At 45.9% G+C, this 15,460-nt stretch overlaps 1 protein-coding gene across 1 annotated transcript in view; it reads left to right on the top strand.

Moving 5' to 3' along the window:
- Positions 1 to 2,780: 2,780 nt before the first annotated feature.
- LOC115168778 (laminin subunit alpha-5) overlaps positions 2,781 to 15,460 on the top strand; it is a 37,818-nt gene continuing 25,138 nt past the window's right edge. The window contains exons 1-13 of the mRNA XM_029724336.1: positions 2,781 to 2,931; positions 3,051 to 3,183; positions 3,372 to 3,474; positions 3,772 to 3,885; positions 6,427 to 6,612; positions 7,713 to 7,855; positions 8,148 to 8,327; positions 9,836 to 9,975; positions 10,938 to 11,105; positions 11,718 to 11,724; positions 11,791 to 11,924; positions 13,624 to 13,789; positions 14,872 to 15,006. Of these exons, the coding sequence (XP_029580196.1) occupies positions 2,816 to 2,931; positions 3,051 to 3,183; positions 3,372 to 3,474; positions 3,772 to 3,885; positions 6,427 to 6,612; positions 7,713 to 7,855; positions 8,148 to 8,327; positions 9,836 to 9,975; positions 10,938 to 11,105; positions 11,718 to 11,724; positions 11,791 to 11,924; positions 13,624 to 13,789; positions 14,872 to 15,006 (1,725 nt within the window). The 5' untranslated portion in view covers positions 2,781 to 2,815. The remainder of the gene's footprint in view (positions 2,932 to 3,050; positions 3,184 to 3,371; positions 3,475 to 3,771; positions 3,886 to 6,426; positions 6,613 to 7,712; positions 7,856 to 8,147; positions 8,328 to 9,835; positions 9,976 to 10,937; positions 11,106 to 11,717; positions 11,725 to 11,790; positions 11,925 to 13,623; positions 13,790 to 14,871; positions 15,007 to 15,460) is intronic.

The raw sequence follows: 15,460 nt of genomic DNA, 5'->3' as shown, positions 1-15,460 counted from the left end.
TTACTGTCTATTATCTATCCTTTATACCTACCCTACAGTATACTGCTGTTACTGTCTATTATCTATCCTTTACCCCTACCTACAGTATACTGCTGTACTGTCTATTATCTATCCTTTACCCCTACCTACGTATACTGCTGTACTGTCTATTATCTATCCTTTACCCTTACCCTACCTACAGTATACTGCTGTTACTGTCTTTATCTATCCTTTACCCCTACCTACAGTATACTGCTGTTACTCTATCTATCCTTTACCCCTACCTACAGTATACTGCTGTTACTGTCCTATTATCTATCCTTACCCCTACCTACAGTATACTGCTGTTACTGTCTATTATCTATCCTTACCCCCCTACAGTATACTGCTGTTACTGTCTATTATCTATCCTTCCCTTACCTACAGTATACTGCTGTTACTGTCTATTATCTATCCTTTACCCCTACCTACAGTATACTGCTGTTACTGTTATTATCTCCTTTACCCTACCTACAGTATACTGCTGTTACTGTCTATTATCTATCCTTTACCCCTACCTACAGTATACTGCTGCTACTGTCTATTATCTATCCTTTACCCTACCTACAGTATACTGCTGTACTGTCTATTATCTATCCTTTACCCCTACCTACAGTATACTGCTGTACTGTCTATCTATCCTTTAACCCCTACTACAGTAATGCTGTTACTGTCTCTATCTATCCTTTACCCCTACCTACAGTATACTGCTGTTACCTGTCTATACTTCCTTTAACCCTACTACAGTATACTGCTGTTACTGTCTATTATCTATCCTTTACCCCTACCTACAGTATACTGCTGTTCTGTCTATTATCTATCCTTTACCCTACCTACAGTATACTGCTGTTACTGTCTATTATCTATCCTTTACCCCTACCTACAGTATACTGCTGTTACTGTCTATTATCTATCCTTTACCCCTACCTACAGTATACTGCTGTTACTGTCTATTATCTATCCTTTACCCCTACCTACAGTATACTGCTGTTACTGTCTATTACTATCCTTTACCCTACCTACAGTATACTGCTGTTACTGTCTATATCTATCCTTTACCCCTACCTACAGTATACTGTCTGTTACTGTCTTCTCTATCCTTTACCCCTACCTACAGTATACTGCTGTACTGTCTATTATCTATCCTTTACCCCTACCACAGTATACTGCGGTTACTGTCTATTATCTATCCTTTACCCCTACCTACAGTATACTGCTGTTACTGTCTATTATCTATCCTTTACCCTTAACCTACAGTATACTGCTGTACTGTCTATTATCTATCCTTTACCCCCTACCTACAGTATACTGCTGTTACTGTCTATTATCTATCCTTTACCCCTACCCTACAGTATACTGCTGTTACTGTCTATTATCTATCTTTACCCCTACCTACAGTATACTGCTGTTACTGTCTATTATCTATCCTTTACCCCTCCCTACAGTATACTGCTGTACTGTCTATTATCTATCCTTTACCCCTACCTACAGTATACTGCTGTTACTGTCTATTATCTATCCTTTACCCACTACCCTACAGTATACTGCTGGTTACTGTCTATTATCTATCCTTTACCCCTACCTACAGTATACTGCTGTTTACTGTCTAGTTATCTATCCTTTACCCACACCGTATACTGCGTGTTACTGTCCTATTATCTATCCTTTTACCCACCACCTACAGTGTATACTGCTGTTGACTGGTCTATTATCTATCCTTTACCCCCTACCTACAGTATACTGCTGTTACTGGTCTATTACCTATCCTTTACCCCCCTACATACATGTAACGTGCTGTTACTGTCTAGTATCTATCTGTCTATTATCGATCCTTTACCCCTACCTACAGTATACATGGCGTTATACTGTCTATTATCTATCCTTTAGCCCCCTACTACAGTACTGCTGTTACTGGTCTATTATCTATCCTGTACCCCTACCTACAGTATACTGCTGTTACTGTCTATTTATCTATCATTTTACCCTAACTACAGTATACTGATGTTACTGTCCTATTTATTCTCTTTTACCCCCTACCTCACAGTATACTGCTGTTACTGTCTAGTATCTATCCTGTTACCCCTACCTACAGTATACTGCTGTTACTGTCTATTATCTATCCTTTACCCCCTACTACAGTATACTGCTGTTACTGTCTATTATCTATCCTTTACCCCTTCCTACAGTATACTGCTGTTACTGTCTATTATCTATCCTTTACCCCTACCTACAGTATACTGCTGTTACTGTCTATTATCTATCCTGTTGCCTAGTTACTTTATTCCTAGTTATATGTACATATCTACCTCAATTACCTCGTACCCCTGCACATGGACTCTGTACTGGTACCACCTGGCCACCCCTCATAGCCTGGTTCCTCTCTAGGTTTCTTCCTAGGTTTTGGCCTTTCTAGGGAGTTTTTCCTAGCCACCGTGCTTCTACACCTGCATTGCTTGCTGTTTGGGGTTTTAGGCTGGGTTTCTGTACAGCACTTTGAGATATCAGCTGATGTAAGAAGGACTTTATAAATACATTTGATTGATTGATTGATTGATTGATTGACTGTGTACCCTGAATATACTAAACATTAGGAACACCTTTTTAATCTCAAATCTCCTTCCTCCTTTAACCAACCCCTCCTTCCTCCCCCCCCCTTCCTCCTTCCTCCCCCCCCTTCCTCCTCCTCCTCCCCCCTCCTTCCTCCTCCCCCCCCCCCTCCTTCTTCCTTCCTCCCCCCACCCCCACCCGTCCTCTCTAGGAGTACGAGCGTTTGGCTGCCCAGTTGGATGGTGCCAGGATGCCCCTGGTTGAAAAGGTGCAGACCTTTGCCCCCACCCTCAGTAAGATACCGCTGGTGGAGGCAGCAGAGAAACACGCTGAACTACTCAATGAGCTGGCCATGAACCTCTCCAGGTGAGGAGTTGATGGATTCATCAATTGATGCATGGCTGAAACGTTGGTTGATTGGTTTATTGATTGATTCGGTTTATTGATCTGACGTCGACTTGACGTTTTTCTCCTCTGTGTTACAGTGTGATCTCCAACACCAACAAGGATGGTTTTATCCAGCGAGCGGTGAACGCGTCACGAGCGTACACAGACATCATCGCCAGAGTCAGAGACGCTGAGGTTGCTGCCAACCAAGCTGCTGTGGATGCTCTGGAGGTGAGGACAACACACATGCACGTATTTCCCTACATTTGTGAGGACACTCTGAGACTCACAGAAAACAGCAGTATACTATATGCGTTGAAAATGTGTGGCGCCTTAACGTTGCCATAACATGCTTGTAAGAAACTAACATACAGTATGTTTTGTTATGGTGTTGATGCAGTCGTTGTTGATTTGTGCAGAATGTGAAGGGTCAGGACCTGGGCCAGGGAGCTGACGGTCTGAGGAATCACAGTTCTGAACTCCTGGAGGAAGCTGTCACACTTCAACAGGAGCTGAATAATGGTACTGATGCAATAATTATTGTTTCCTCCCACCTCAGATGAATAGAAATTCGGTTCGGTGATGAATAGGGGTTAGAAAATTCTGGAAACTTTCATTCCAAATTGAAATCAGGAGGGATTTAACAGGGAGGAAACTAGGATTTCTGGGAAAACTAGGAATGAAGGTTAACAACCCAGGTGGTGAATGTCGAACGCTTGTCGTTTGATATTTTTTTATGCTGATTTTCTTTAACCGCAAGAAAACAACATGATTTTATTTATTTTATTTCATATGTTATTATTGCCTTTGTCCTGTCAGATCTGAAGCCTCGTCTCCGGGACGCCATGACTCGTCTGGATGAGGCCAAGCAGAAACACAAGACTCTACTGAAAGACCTTGAGATGGTGCAGAGTAACCTCAACTTCAGCAGAGGTAAGGTCACACACACACACACACACACACACACACACACACACACACACACACACACACACACACACGCACACACACACACACACACACACACACACACACACACACACACACACACACACACACACACACACACACACACACGTTCCAGACCATCGTCGTAAATAAGAACAGGTCCTCAACGAATACAAGTACAAAACAAACACATTTGTTGCTTAAACCCAGTCCTACCCTATCCCTCCTACCCTATCCCTCCTACCCTATCCCTCCTACCCAATCCCTCCTACCCTATCCCTCCTACCCTATCCCTCCAACCCTATCCCTCCTACCCTATCCCCCAACCCTATCCCTCCTACCCTATCCCCCAACCCTATCCCTCCAACCCTATCCCTCCTACCCTATCCCCTCTACCCTATCCCCTCTACCCTATCCCTCCTACCCTATCCCTCCTACCCTATCCCTCCTACCCTATCCCTCCTACCCTATCCCTCCTACCCTATCCCTCCAACCCTATCCCTCCTACCCTATCCCTCCTACCCTATCCCTCCAACCCTATCCCTCCTACCCTATCCCTCCAACCCTATCCCTCCAACCCTATCCCTCCTACCCTATCCTCCTACCCTATCCCTCCTACCCTATCCCTCCTAACCCTATCCCTCCAACCCTATCCCTCCAACCCTATCCCTCCTACCCTATCCCTCCTACCCTATCCCTCCTACCCAATCCCTCCTACCCTATCCCTCCTACCCTATCCCTCCAACCCTATCCCTCCTACCCTATCCCTCCTACCCTACCCCTCCTACCCTATCCCTCCTACCCTACCCCTACTACCGTATCCCTCCTACCCTATCCCTCCTACCCTATCCCTCCTACCCTATCCCCCAACCCTATCCCTCCTACCCTATCCCCCAACCCTATCCCTCCAACCCTATCCCTCCTACCCTATCCCTCCTACCCTATCCCTCCTACCCTATCCCTCCTACCCTATCCCCTCTACCCTTTCTCGTCTCTACCCTATCCCTGCTACCCTATCCCTCCTACCCTATCCCTCCTACCCTATCTCTCCTACCCTATCCCTCCTACCCTATCCCCCAACCCTATCCCTCCTACCCTATCCCTCCTACCCTATCCCCCTACCCCCTATCCCCTACCCTATCCCTCCTACCCTATCCCTCCAACCCTATCCCTCCTACCCTATCCCTCCTACCCTATCCCTCCTACCCTATCCCCTCCTACCCTATCCCCATCTACCCTACCCCCCTACCCTATCCCTCCAACCCTATCCCTCCTACCCTATCCCTCCAACCCTATCCTCCTACCCTATCCTCCTACCCTATCCCTTCTGACCCTATCCCTCCTACCCTATCCCTCCAACCCTAGTCCCCTCCTGACCCATCCCTCCTACCCTATCCCTCCAACCCTATCCCTCCTACCCTATCCCTCCAACCCTATCCCTCCAACCCTATCCCTCCTACCCTATCTCCTCTACCCTATCCCTCCTACCCTATCCCCCTCCTACCCTATCCCTCCTACCCCTAATCCCCTCTCATAACCCTATCCCTCCTACCCTAATCCCTCCTACCCTATCCCCCAACCCTATCCCTCCTACCCTATCTCTCCTACCCTATCCTCCTACCCTATCCCCTCTACCCTATCCCTCCTACCCTATCCCTCCTACCCTATCCCCTCTACCCTATCCCTCCTACCCTATCCCTCCCCTACCCTATCCCTCCTACCCTATCCCTCCTACCCTATCCCTCCTACCCTATCTCCTCTACCCTATCCCTCCTACCCTATCCCTCCTACCCTATCCCTCCAACCCTATCCCTCCTACCCTATCCCTCCTACCCTATCCCTCCAACCCTATCCCTCCTACCCTATCCCTCCAACCCTATCCCTCCAACCCTATCCCTCCTACCCTATCCCTCCAACCCTATCCCTCCAACCCTATCCCTCCTACCCTATCCCTCCTACCCTATCCCCTCTACCCTATCCCCTCCTACCCTATCCCCTCTACCCTATCCTCCTACCCTATCCCTCCTACCCTATCCCTCCTACCCTATCCCTCCTACCCTATCCCTCCTACCCTATCCCCTCTACCCTATCCCTCCTACCCTATCCCTCCTACCCTATCCCTCCACCCTATCCCTCCTACCCTATCCCTCCTACCCTATCCCTCCAACCCTATCCCTCCACCCTATCCCTCCTACCCTATCCCTCCTACCCTATCCCTCCTACCCTATCCCTCCTACCCTATCCCTCCTACCCTATCCCTCCTACCCTATCCCTCCTACCCTATCCCTCCTACCCTATCCCCTCTACCCTATCTCCTCTACCCTATCCCCCAACCCTATCCCCTCTACCCTATCCCCTCTACCCTATCCCCTCTACCCTATCCCCCAACCCTATCCCTCAACCCTATCCCTCCTACCCTATCCATCCTACCCTATCCCTCCTACACTATCCCTCCTACCCTATCCCTCAAACCCTATCCCTCCTACCCTATCCCTCCAACCAATACCTGTACATGTTGTCCTCCAGAGGAAACGGCGAAGGTTATAGAGGAGGCGAAGGCTGCAGCGGAGGATGCCAACAGTACAGCAGCGAAGGTAGAGGATACCCTAGCCCCTATCAAGGAGCAGGTGGACCAATGGCAGCAGCAGTACGGAGACGCTAATACCACCAATGAGGACATAAACAAGGCATTCCTGGAGGCCAACAAGTCTGGTAGGTCTACAACCACTAGTCTGGTAGGACCACTAGATACCACTAGACAGTAGGTCTGGTAGGACCACTAGATACCACTAGACAGTAGGACTGGTAGGACCACTAGATACCACTAGACAGTAGGTCTGGTAGGACCACTAGATACCACTAGACAGTAGGTCTGGTAGGACCACTAGATACCACTAGACAGTAGGTCTGGTAGGACCACTAGATACCACTAGACAGTAGGTCTGGTAGGACCACTAGATACCACTAGACAGTAGGTCTGGTAGGACCACTAGATACCACTAGACAGTAGGTCTGGTAGGACCACTAGATACCACTAGACAGTAGGTCTGGTAGGACCACTAATACCACTAGACAGTAGGTCTGGTAGGACCACTAGATCCACTAGACAGTAGGTCTGGTAGGACCACTAGATACCACTAGACAGTAGGTCTGGTAGGACCACTAGATACCACTAGACAGTAGGTCTGGTAGGACCACTAGATACCACTAGACAGTAGGTCTGGTAGGACCACTAGATACCACTAGACAGTAGGTCTGGTAGGACCACTAGATAACCACTAGACAGTAGGTTCTGGTAGGACCACTAGACACCACTAGACAGTAGGTCTGGTAGGACCACTAGATACCACTAGACAGTAGGTCTGGTAGGACCACTAGATACCACTAGACAGTAGGTCTGGTAAGACCACTAGATACCACTAGACAGTAGGTCTGGTAGGACCACTAGATACCACTAGACAGTAGGTCTGGTAGGACCACTAGACAGTAGGTCTGGTAGGACCACTAGATACCACTAGACAGTAGGTCTGGTAGGACCACTAGATACCACTAGACAGTAGGTCTGGTAGGACCACTAGATACCACTAGACAGTAGGTCTGGTAGGACCACTAGATACCACTAGACAGTAGGTCTGGTAGGACCACTAGATACCACTGTGTAGGTTCTTTATAGTTTCACCATACAGAGGACAAGGACTCTAGCTTGTCTTCCATTTGAGTGTTGCTTTTAAAGCTGATTAGGATTGATTTTCATAGAGCGGTGTGTACAGACTTGCTCAACAGATCATTTCTGTCTGTGTGTGTCCCTCCAGTGGGTATGTTGGGCGAGGCCATCCCAATACTGATGAAGAAGCTAGACAAACTACAGAACCACTCAGCCCAGATGCCCAACATCTCAGAGAACATCCTCAGGATCAGACAGCTCATCGCAGAGGCCCGCAAGGCCGCCAGCAAAGTACGGTGGCTCATACAGGACAAACGTAACCCAGGCTCTCAATAGAGACAAACTTAATAAGATGAAGTAATAATTACCAAGCATTGTGTTTGTTTGGTCTGAAATGGACCCCCCCCCCCTATTCTCTACATGTGCTACAAATGTGTTTGTTAAATGTAGTTATTGTATGAATAAAGTATGAATTTTGGGGTCAAAACTCAGATTTTATAGAACGTCTATCTACTATGGTTAACATCAACGTACGTAGGAATGGACGGCAGCCATTTTTATTTTCCTCTTTTCATCCTCTCAGGTGAGCGTACCTGTGAAGTTCAACGGGACATCAGGTGTGCAGGTGCGTACCCCCAGTAACCTGGCAGACCTGGCAGCTTACACCTCCCTGAAGTTCTACATCACCCTGCCCGAAGCCTCACGCGCCCGCAGACAGGACCAACCAGACAAACAGTTTGTCTTTTACCTCGGAAACAAGGACGTAAGTATTTTATTATTATTTTTAAACTCTGTTTATTCCAGGGGGGGGGGGGGTTCTTTATACAAATAGACAACAAATATCATAAGAAAATACAAAATAAAATAATAAATACTACGTTATCTTCCACGCACACTGTGGGACAGAGAATATTGAATATACCGTTTTTTTAAGCATTTATATACATTTATAAGCCTATATAATGACATATTCATGAAAGGATATCATTAGACAGTGTTTATCATTAGACAGTGTATATCATTAGACAGTGTATATCATTAGACAGTGTATATCATTAGACAGTGTATATCATTAGACAGTGTTTATCATTAGACAGTGTATATCATTAGACAGTGTATATCATTAGACAGTGTATATCATTAGACACTGTATATCATTAGACACTGTATATCATTAGACACTGTATATCATTAGACAGTGCCTGTATCATTACTAGTGTAGTTTTTAATGTAGTATTTTTCTATAAAACTGTATGAGAAGAATGACCATCAAATATGGAATTCTATAGTCCAGTAATAAAGTACCACAGTATGAGTCATAATACCCATAAAGCCTAGCGGTCAAACAGGGAAATGGTTCCAATCGTTTTTTTCCAACATACATTTTGTGTTTTGTGTCGGTTTACCCTGGCGTGACGTTTTGATAACCGTGTAAATCTCTCGAGGACAAGGTGACTTTTATCAATATATTCGCCTGTATTTACCCCCCCCCCCCCCCCAAAAATGAATTGCTAATTAGCTGCTAATGTGGCTATCATAAAGAACTACAAATACCATGATGATCTGGACGAGACTGACGAATCAGGGCAAAGATAAGAATCTCTGGATTAACTATCTAACGCTAGCTAAATGTAGCAATGAATAAATTAGCGACATTTCTTTAAAATGGACAATTCTGTGAACTATCTTATACAAGTTTTAAATTGACACAATACCTGTTAGCAAAGGTGTCAGCTAGAGATGACGTGCAGGAGCATGCTGGGATTTGTAGTCTTGCATGATATCTACTTTGATGCTAATTAGCATTTTCGAATCAGAGTTAATAGTGCCGAATACATTGATAAAAGTCACCTTGTCCTCGAGAGATTTACACGCTTATCAAAACGTCACGCCAGTGTAAACCGACATGAACAACAGCCCTTATTTGAAGTGTTTCTGAAATCCCTTATAGGGAAAAAATGAAATGGTGGAAAAACGATTGGAACCATTTCCCTGTTTGACCGCTAGGTTTTATGGGTATTATGACACCTCCACTGTTGGGCTCTATGATAATGCGTTTCCTGTTTCCCGTCTGTAGTCCAGTAATGATAATGCATTTCCTGTTTCCTGTCTGTAGTCCAGTAATGATAATGCATTTCCTGTTCCTGTCTGTAGTCCAGTAATGATAATGCGTTTCCTGTTTCCTGTCTGTAGTCCAGTAATGATAATGCGTTTCCTGTTTCCTGTCAGTAGTCCAGTAATGATAATGCGTTTCCTGTTTCCTGTCTGTAGTCCAGTAAGGAGTTCCTGGGCATGATGCTGGAGGGGCGGAGACTACACTGGCTGTTCAACGTGGGCGGCGACACGGCTGAGGGGGAGATGCCGGAGGATGTCCAAACAGATGGCGATTTCAACAACGTGGTCCTGGAAAGGTAACTACTGCCACTGTCATTGGCTGGATTTGTTCTCGCTCGTTAACCCAATGTCTTCACCATTAGACCAAGAGGAATTCGTCATAGTCCAAGAGGGCGACAATTGGCCTTTCAAGTCTCAGGGAGGCTATATCATCACGAGAGGGTCATTCCAAAATCATCTCAGCTACACTATCTGTCATTATACAACCATCACCATGTTAAACCTCGCCATCCTCTCTCTCTCTCTGTCTCCTGTCTCTGTCCTCTCTCGTCTCTCTATCTCTCTCCCTCTCTCTCTCTCTCCCTCTCTTCTCACTCCTCTCGTCCCTCTCTCTCTCCCTCCTCTCTCTCTCCCTTACCTCTCTCTCTTCTCTCACTCTCTCTCCTCTCATCTCAGCTTCTCTCTCCCCTCTCTCTCTCCCTCTCCGCTTTTGCTCGCCTCCTCCCTCTCTCCTCTCCTCTTTCCGCTCTCTTCTCCTCTCTCTTCTCTTTCTCCTCTCTTTCTCTCACTATCCTTTCTCTCTCTCTTATCGCTCTCATCTCTCTCTCCTCTGTCTCTTCTTCCCCCTCTCTCTTTGCTCTCTCTCTCACTCCCTCTCTCTCTCTCCTCGATCATCTCTCACTTCACTCCCACTCCCTCTCTCTCTCTCCCTCTTTCTATCTCTCTCTCTCCACTCTCTCTACTTCCCTCTCTATCTCCCCTCTCTCTTTTGCTTGCTCTCCCTTCTCTCGCCTCTTTTCACTCTCTCTCCCTCTCTCTTTTGCTCGCTCTCCCTCCCTCTCTCTCTTTCACTCTCTCTCTCCCTCCCTCCCTCTCTCTCTCTCTCTCTCTCTCTCTCTGTCTCTGTCTCTCTCTCTCTCTTTTGCTCTCCCTCTCTCTTTTGCTCGCTCTCCCTCTCTCTCTCTTTCGCTCTCTCTCTCTCTCACTCTCTCTCTCTCTCTCTCTCTCTCTCTCTCTCTCTCTCTCTCTCTCTCTATAGGATCCTTCAGTACGGCCAGATGGCCATGTCTTCAGTGATCAGTGAGGCCAGGATGACCAAGGCTGTGGTGGAGGCAGGAGGGGATAGTGGACTGCTCAACCTCCAGACTGAAGAGACTGTGTTCTACGTAGGAGGATATCCTGATACATCCGGTGAGAGGGAGCTGTGGTTAGACAGTGGTTATACCAAACATACAGGACACCTAGCTATAGTTTTCTCCCTTATATATCGAATGTTAGGAAACACATATCTATAAGTTACTATCTCAGCCCCTCAGTAACTCATATCTCTCTCTACCTTCTCTCAGCCCCCTCAGTAACCCATATATTCTCTCTCTACCTTCTCTCAGCCTCTCTCTACCTTCTCCCAGCCCTCTCAGTAACCCATATCTCTCTCAGCCCCTCAGTAACCCATATCTCTCTCTACCTTCTCCCAGCCCCCTCAGTAACCCATATCTCTCTCAGCCCCCTCAGTAACCCATATCTCTCTCAGCCCCCTCAGTAACCCATATCTCTCTCTACCTTCTCTCAGTAACATCTGTCTCTCTGTTCTTCTCTCATCCCTCAGTAACATCTCTGTCTCTCTGTTCTTCTCTCATCCCTCAGTAACATCTCTGTCTCTCTGTTCTTCTCTTCTCTCAGTAACATCTCTGTCTCTCTGTTCTTCTCTTCTCTCAGTAACATCTCTGTCTCTCTGTTCTTCTCTTCTCTCAGTAACATCTCTGTCTCTCTGTTCTTCTCTTCTCTCAGTAACATCTCTGTCTCTCTGTTCTTCTCTCAGCTCCCCAGTAACATCTCTGTCTCTCTGTTCTTCTCTTCTCTCAGTAACATCTCTTCCTCTGTTCTTCTCTCAGCCCCCTCTCCAGCTCCAGCTGCCCAACTTCAAGGGTTGTATTGAGCTGGAGACCCTGAATGAGGAAGTGCTCAGTCTCTATAACTTTGAGAACATCTTCCAACTCAACACCACCGAGGAGAAACCATGTGGAAGGTGGGACCACTTGCAGACCCACAACATCTTATCTCTGTGGCTGGAGCGCTCAGCGCTGAATACTAACAAGAGCCACATCCATCTTGTGTTGAGTCCTGCATCTGGGAGCTATAGTGTCCATCCCCCTATAAACCACTGTGTGTTGAGTCCTGCATCTGGGAGCTATAGTGTCCATCCCCCTATAAACCACTGTGTGTTGAGTCCTGCATCTGGGAGCTATAGTGTCCATCCCCCTATAAACCACTGGTGTTGAGTCCTGCTCTGGGAGCTATAGTGTCCATCCCCCTATAAACCACTGTGTGTTGAGTCCTGCATCTGGGAGCTATAGTGTCCATCCTCCTATAAACCACTGTGTGTTGAGTCCTGCATCTGGAGCTATAGTGTCCATCCTCCTATAAACACTGTGTGATGAGTCCTGCATCTGGGAGCTATAGTGTCCATCCCCCTATAAACCCACTGTGTGTTGAGTCCTGCATCTGGGAGCTATAGTGTCCATCCTCCTATAAACCACTGTGTGTTGAGTCCTGCATCTGGGAGCTATAGTGTCCATCCTCCTATAAACCACTGTGTGTTGAGTCCTGCATCTGGGAGCTATAGTGTCCATCCTCCTATAAACCACTGTGTGTTGAGTCCTGCATCTGGGAGCTATAGTGTCCATCCCCCTATAAACCACTGTGTGTTTGAGTCCTGCATCTGGGAGCTATAGTGTCCATCCCTCTATAAACCACTGTGTGTTGAGTCCTGCATCTGGGAGCTATAGTGTCCATCCCCTACAAAAAGCTGATCTTATCATTTGCTGTCTACACTCTTAGAAAAAAGGGTTTCAAAAGCGTTCTTCAGCTGTCCCCATAGGAGAACTCTTTTGGGTTCAGGTAGAACCTCTTTGGGTTCCTTGTAGAACCTCTTTGGGTTCCTGGTAGAACCCTTTTGGGTTCCTGGTAGAACCTCTTTGGGTTCCTGGTAGAACCCTTTTGGGTTCCATGTTGAACCCTTTTGGGTTCCTGGTAGAACCTCTTTGGGTTCCTGGTAGAACCTCTTTGGGTTCCAGGTAGAACCCTTTTGGGTTCCTGGTAGAACCCTCTGTGGAAAGGGTTCTACATGGATCCAAAGGCAGTTCTTCAAAGGGTTCTCCTACGGGGACAGCTGAAGAACCCAGTTAGGTTCTAGATAGCACCTTCTTTTCCAAGGAGTGTATGGTTTAGTTCACAGTCAGGTAGCAAAATGTCATAAGCGTCGAAAAGGACAGACCAAGGCTCAGCGTGTTGAGTGCTCATCTTCTTTTATTTAACGTATAAAGTGAACACTTAAACAAAAATAACAAAATGACAATCGACAGTAACGTAAGGTACACAGACTATACGAAAAACAACCACCCACAAAACCCAAAGGAAAAAACAGGCTGCCTAAGTATGGCTTCCAATCAGAGACAACGAAAGACACCTGCCTCTGATTGGAAACCATACTCGGCCACACATAGAAAACGAACATAGAAAATGAAAACTAGAACAAATCCCCATGAAACAAACCAACCCCAAAACAAACAAAAACAACACCCCCTGCAACGGCCTGACCAAACTACAATGACAAACGACCCCTTTTTACTGGTCAGGACGTGACGCAAAACCAATGTACAACATTGTCTGTGAATATTGTGATATTGTTTTGCCGTGTTAGTGACGTGCGTTTCCTTGTCCGTCAGAGCGAAGCCAGTATTGACCCAGCAGTGGGTGAACGACGCGGCCTACTTTGACGGGACGGGTTATGCTGAGGTCACCTTCAAGGAGGATGCGGGGAAGATGCAGCGCTTTGAACAGGAAGTTAAACTGATAAGTCACAACGGCATCCTGCTCATGCTCCTCAGCCAGGTCAGAGGTTATACTACTACTGCTGCTGGGATTTATTAAGTCTCAAGATGACTGTACTGGGATGAAAGTATATGTTCTCAGTGTTTTAACACGGGATAGGATGTGATGAACTGTCCCGAGGGGAAAACTGCCTTAGACACACAGAACTGCTGTGTCCCATAGACTGTTAACACTCTTAGTATCATATTATAATGTAGCTACTGACTGTTAACACTCTTCTAAAAAACAATGTTTTGGGTCCTGATTTACTTGGACCCTGCCCATCATGGATTTAAAACATTTTACGTCATTTAGCAGACGCTCTTCTCCAAAGCGACTTACAGTAGTGAATGCATACTTTTCATTTCATGCATTTTTTTTTTTTGTACTGGCCCCCAGTGGGAATCGAACCCACAACCCTGGCGTTCCACACACCATGCTGGCGTTGTAAACACCATGCTCTGCCAACTGAGCCACAGGGAAGGCACTATTAAAAAATGTGGAATGGTGTGACTATTGTCATCGTTAAATCCCAAGTGGTGGAAAAAGTACTCAGCTGTCATACTTGAGTAAAAGTAAAGATACCTTAATAGAAAAATGACTCAAGTAAAAGTGAAAATCACCCAGTAAAATACTACTTCAGTAAAAGTCTAAAAGTATTTGGTTTTAAATATACTTAAGTATCAACATTTTAAGTATAAATCATTTCAAATTCCTTATGTTAAGCAAACCAGATGACAGCATTTTCTTATTTTTGTACCTTTTATTTAACTAGGGACGTCAGTTAAGGACAAATTCTTATTTATAATGACGGCCTACCCCGGCCAAATCCAGACGATGCTGGGCCAATTAATACCTTTTTGCTTCCTGTTTTAACCTGTCTGTGTGTTGATGCCCTGTAGCTTCCTGTTTTAACCTGTCTGTGTGTATTGATGCCCTGTTCCTTCCTGTTTTAACCTGTCTATGTGTTGATGCCCTGTAGCTTCCTGTTTTAACCTGTCTGTGTGTATTGATGCCCTGTTCCTTCCTGTTTTAACCTGTCTGTGTGTGTTGATGCCTTGTTGCTTCCTGTTTTAACCTGTCTGTGTATTTGACCCCATCAGGAGAAGTTCCTGTGCTTGGCGGTGCGTCAGGGACGTCTCAGGGTCTTCTATGACGTCACTGGTTCTCTGCAGGAGCTGGAGCCTAAAGACCCAGATTCCCCTCACCTCAAGATCAGCGACGCTGACCCCAAATCTGTAAGAAACATTCAAAGACTGACCCCAAATCTGTAAGAAACATTCAAAGACTGACCACAAATCTGTAAGAAACATTCAAAGACTGACCCCAAATCTGTAAGAAACATTCAAAGACTGACCCCAAATCTGTAAGAAACATTCAAAGACTGACCCCAGATCTGTAAGAAACATTCAAAGACTGACCCCAAATCTGTAAGAAACATTCAAAGACTGACCCCAGATCTGTAAGAAACATTCAGCTGTTGCTAGTGTTAAAGACTGACCCCAGATCTGTAAGGACACTCGACATTAAAGCTGGTGTAAACATAGAAATAGAGTTGCTCTTGGAAACGCAGTAGAATACACGCAGTATAATACATACAGTATAATACATGTAGTATAATACACGCAGTATAATACATACAGTATAATACATACAGTATAATACATGTAGTATAATACACGCAGTAGAATA

The sequence above is a fragment of the Salmo trutta genome, chromosome 30, assembly GCF_901001165.1.
Source record: "Salmo trutta chromosome 30, fSalTru1.1, whole genome shotgun sequence".
NCBI classification, from domain to species: Eukaryota; Metazoa; Chordata; class Actinopteri; order Salmoniformes; family Salmonidae; genus Salmo; species Salmo trutta.
Note: the sequence above shows the minus strand (reverse complement) of the source record. Positions and strands in the feature narration are given on the sequence as shown.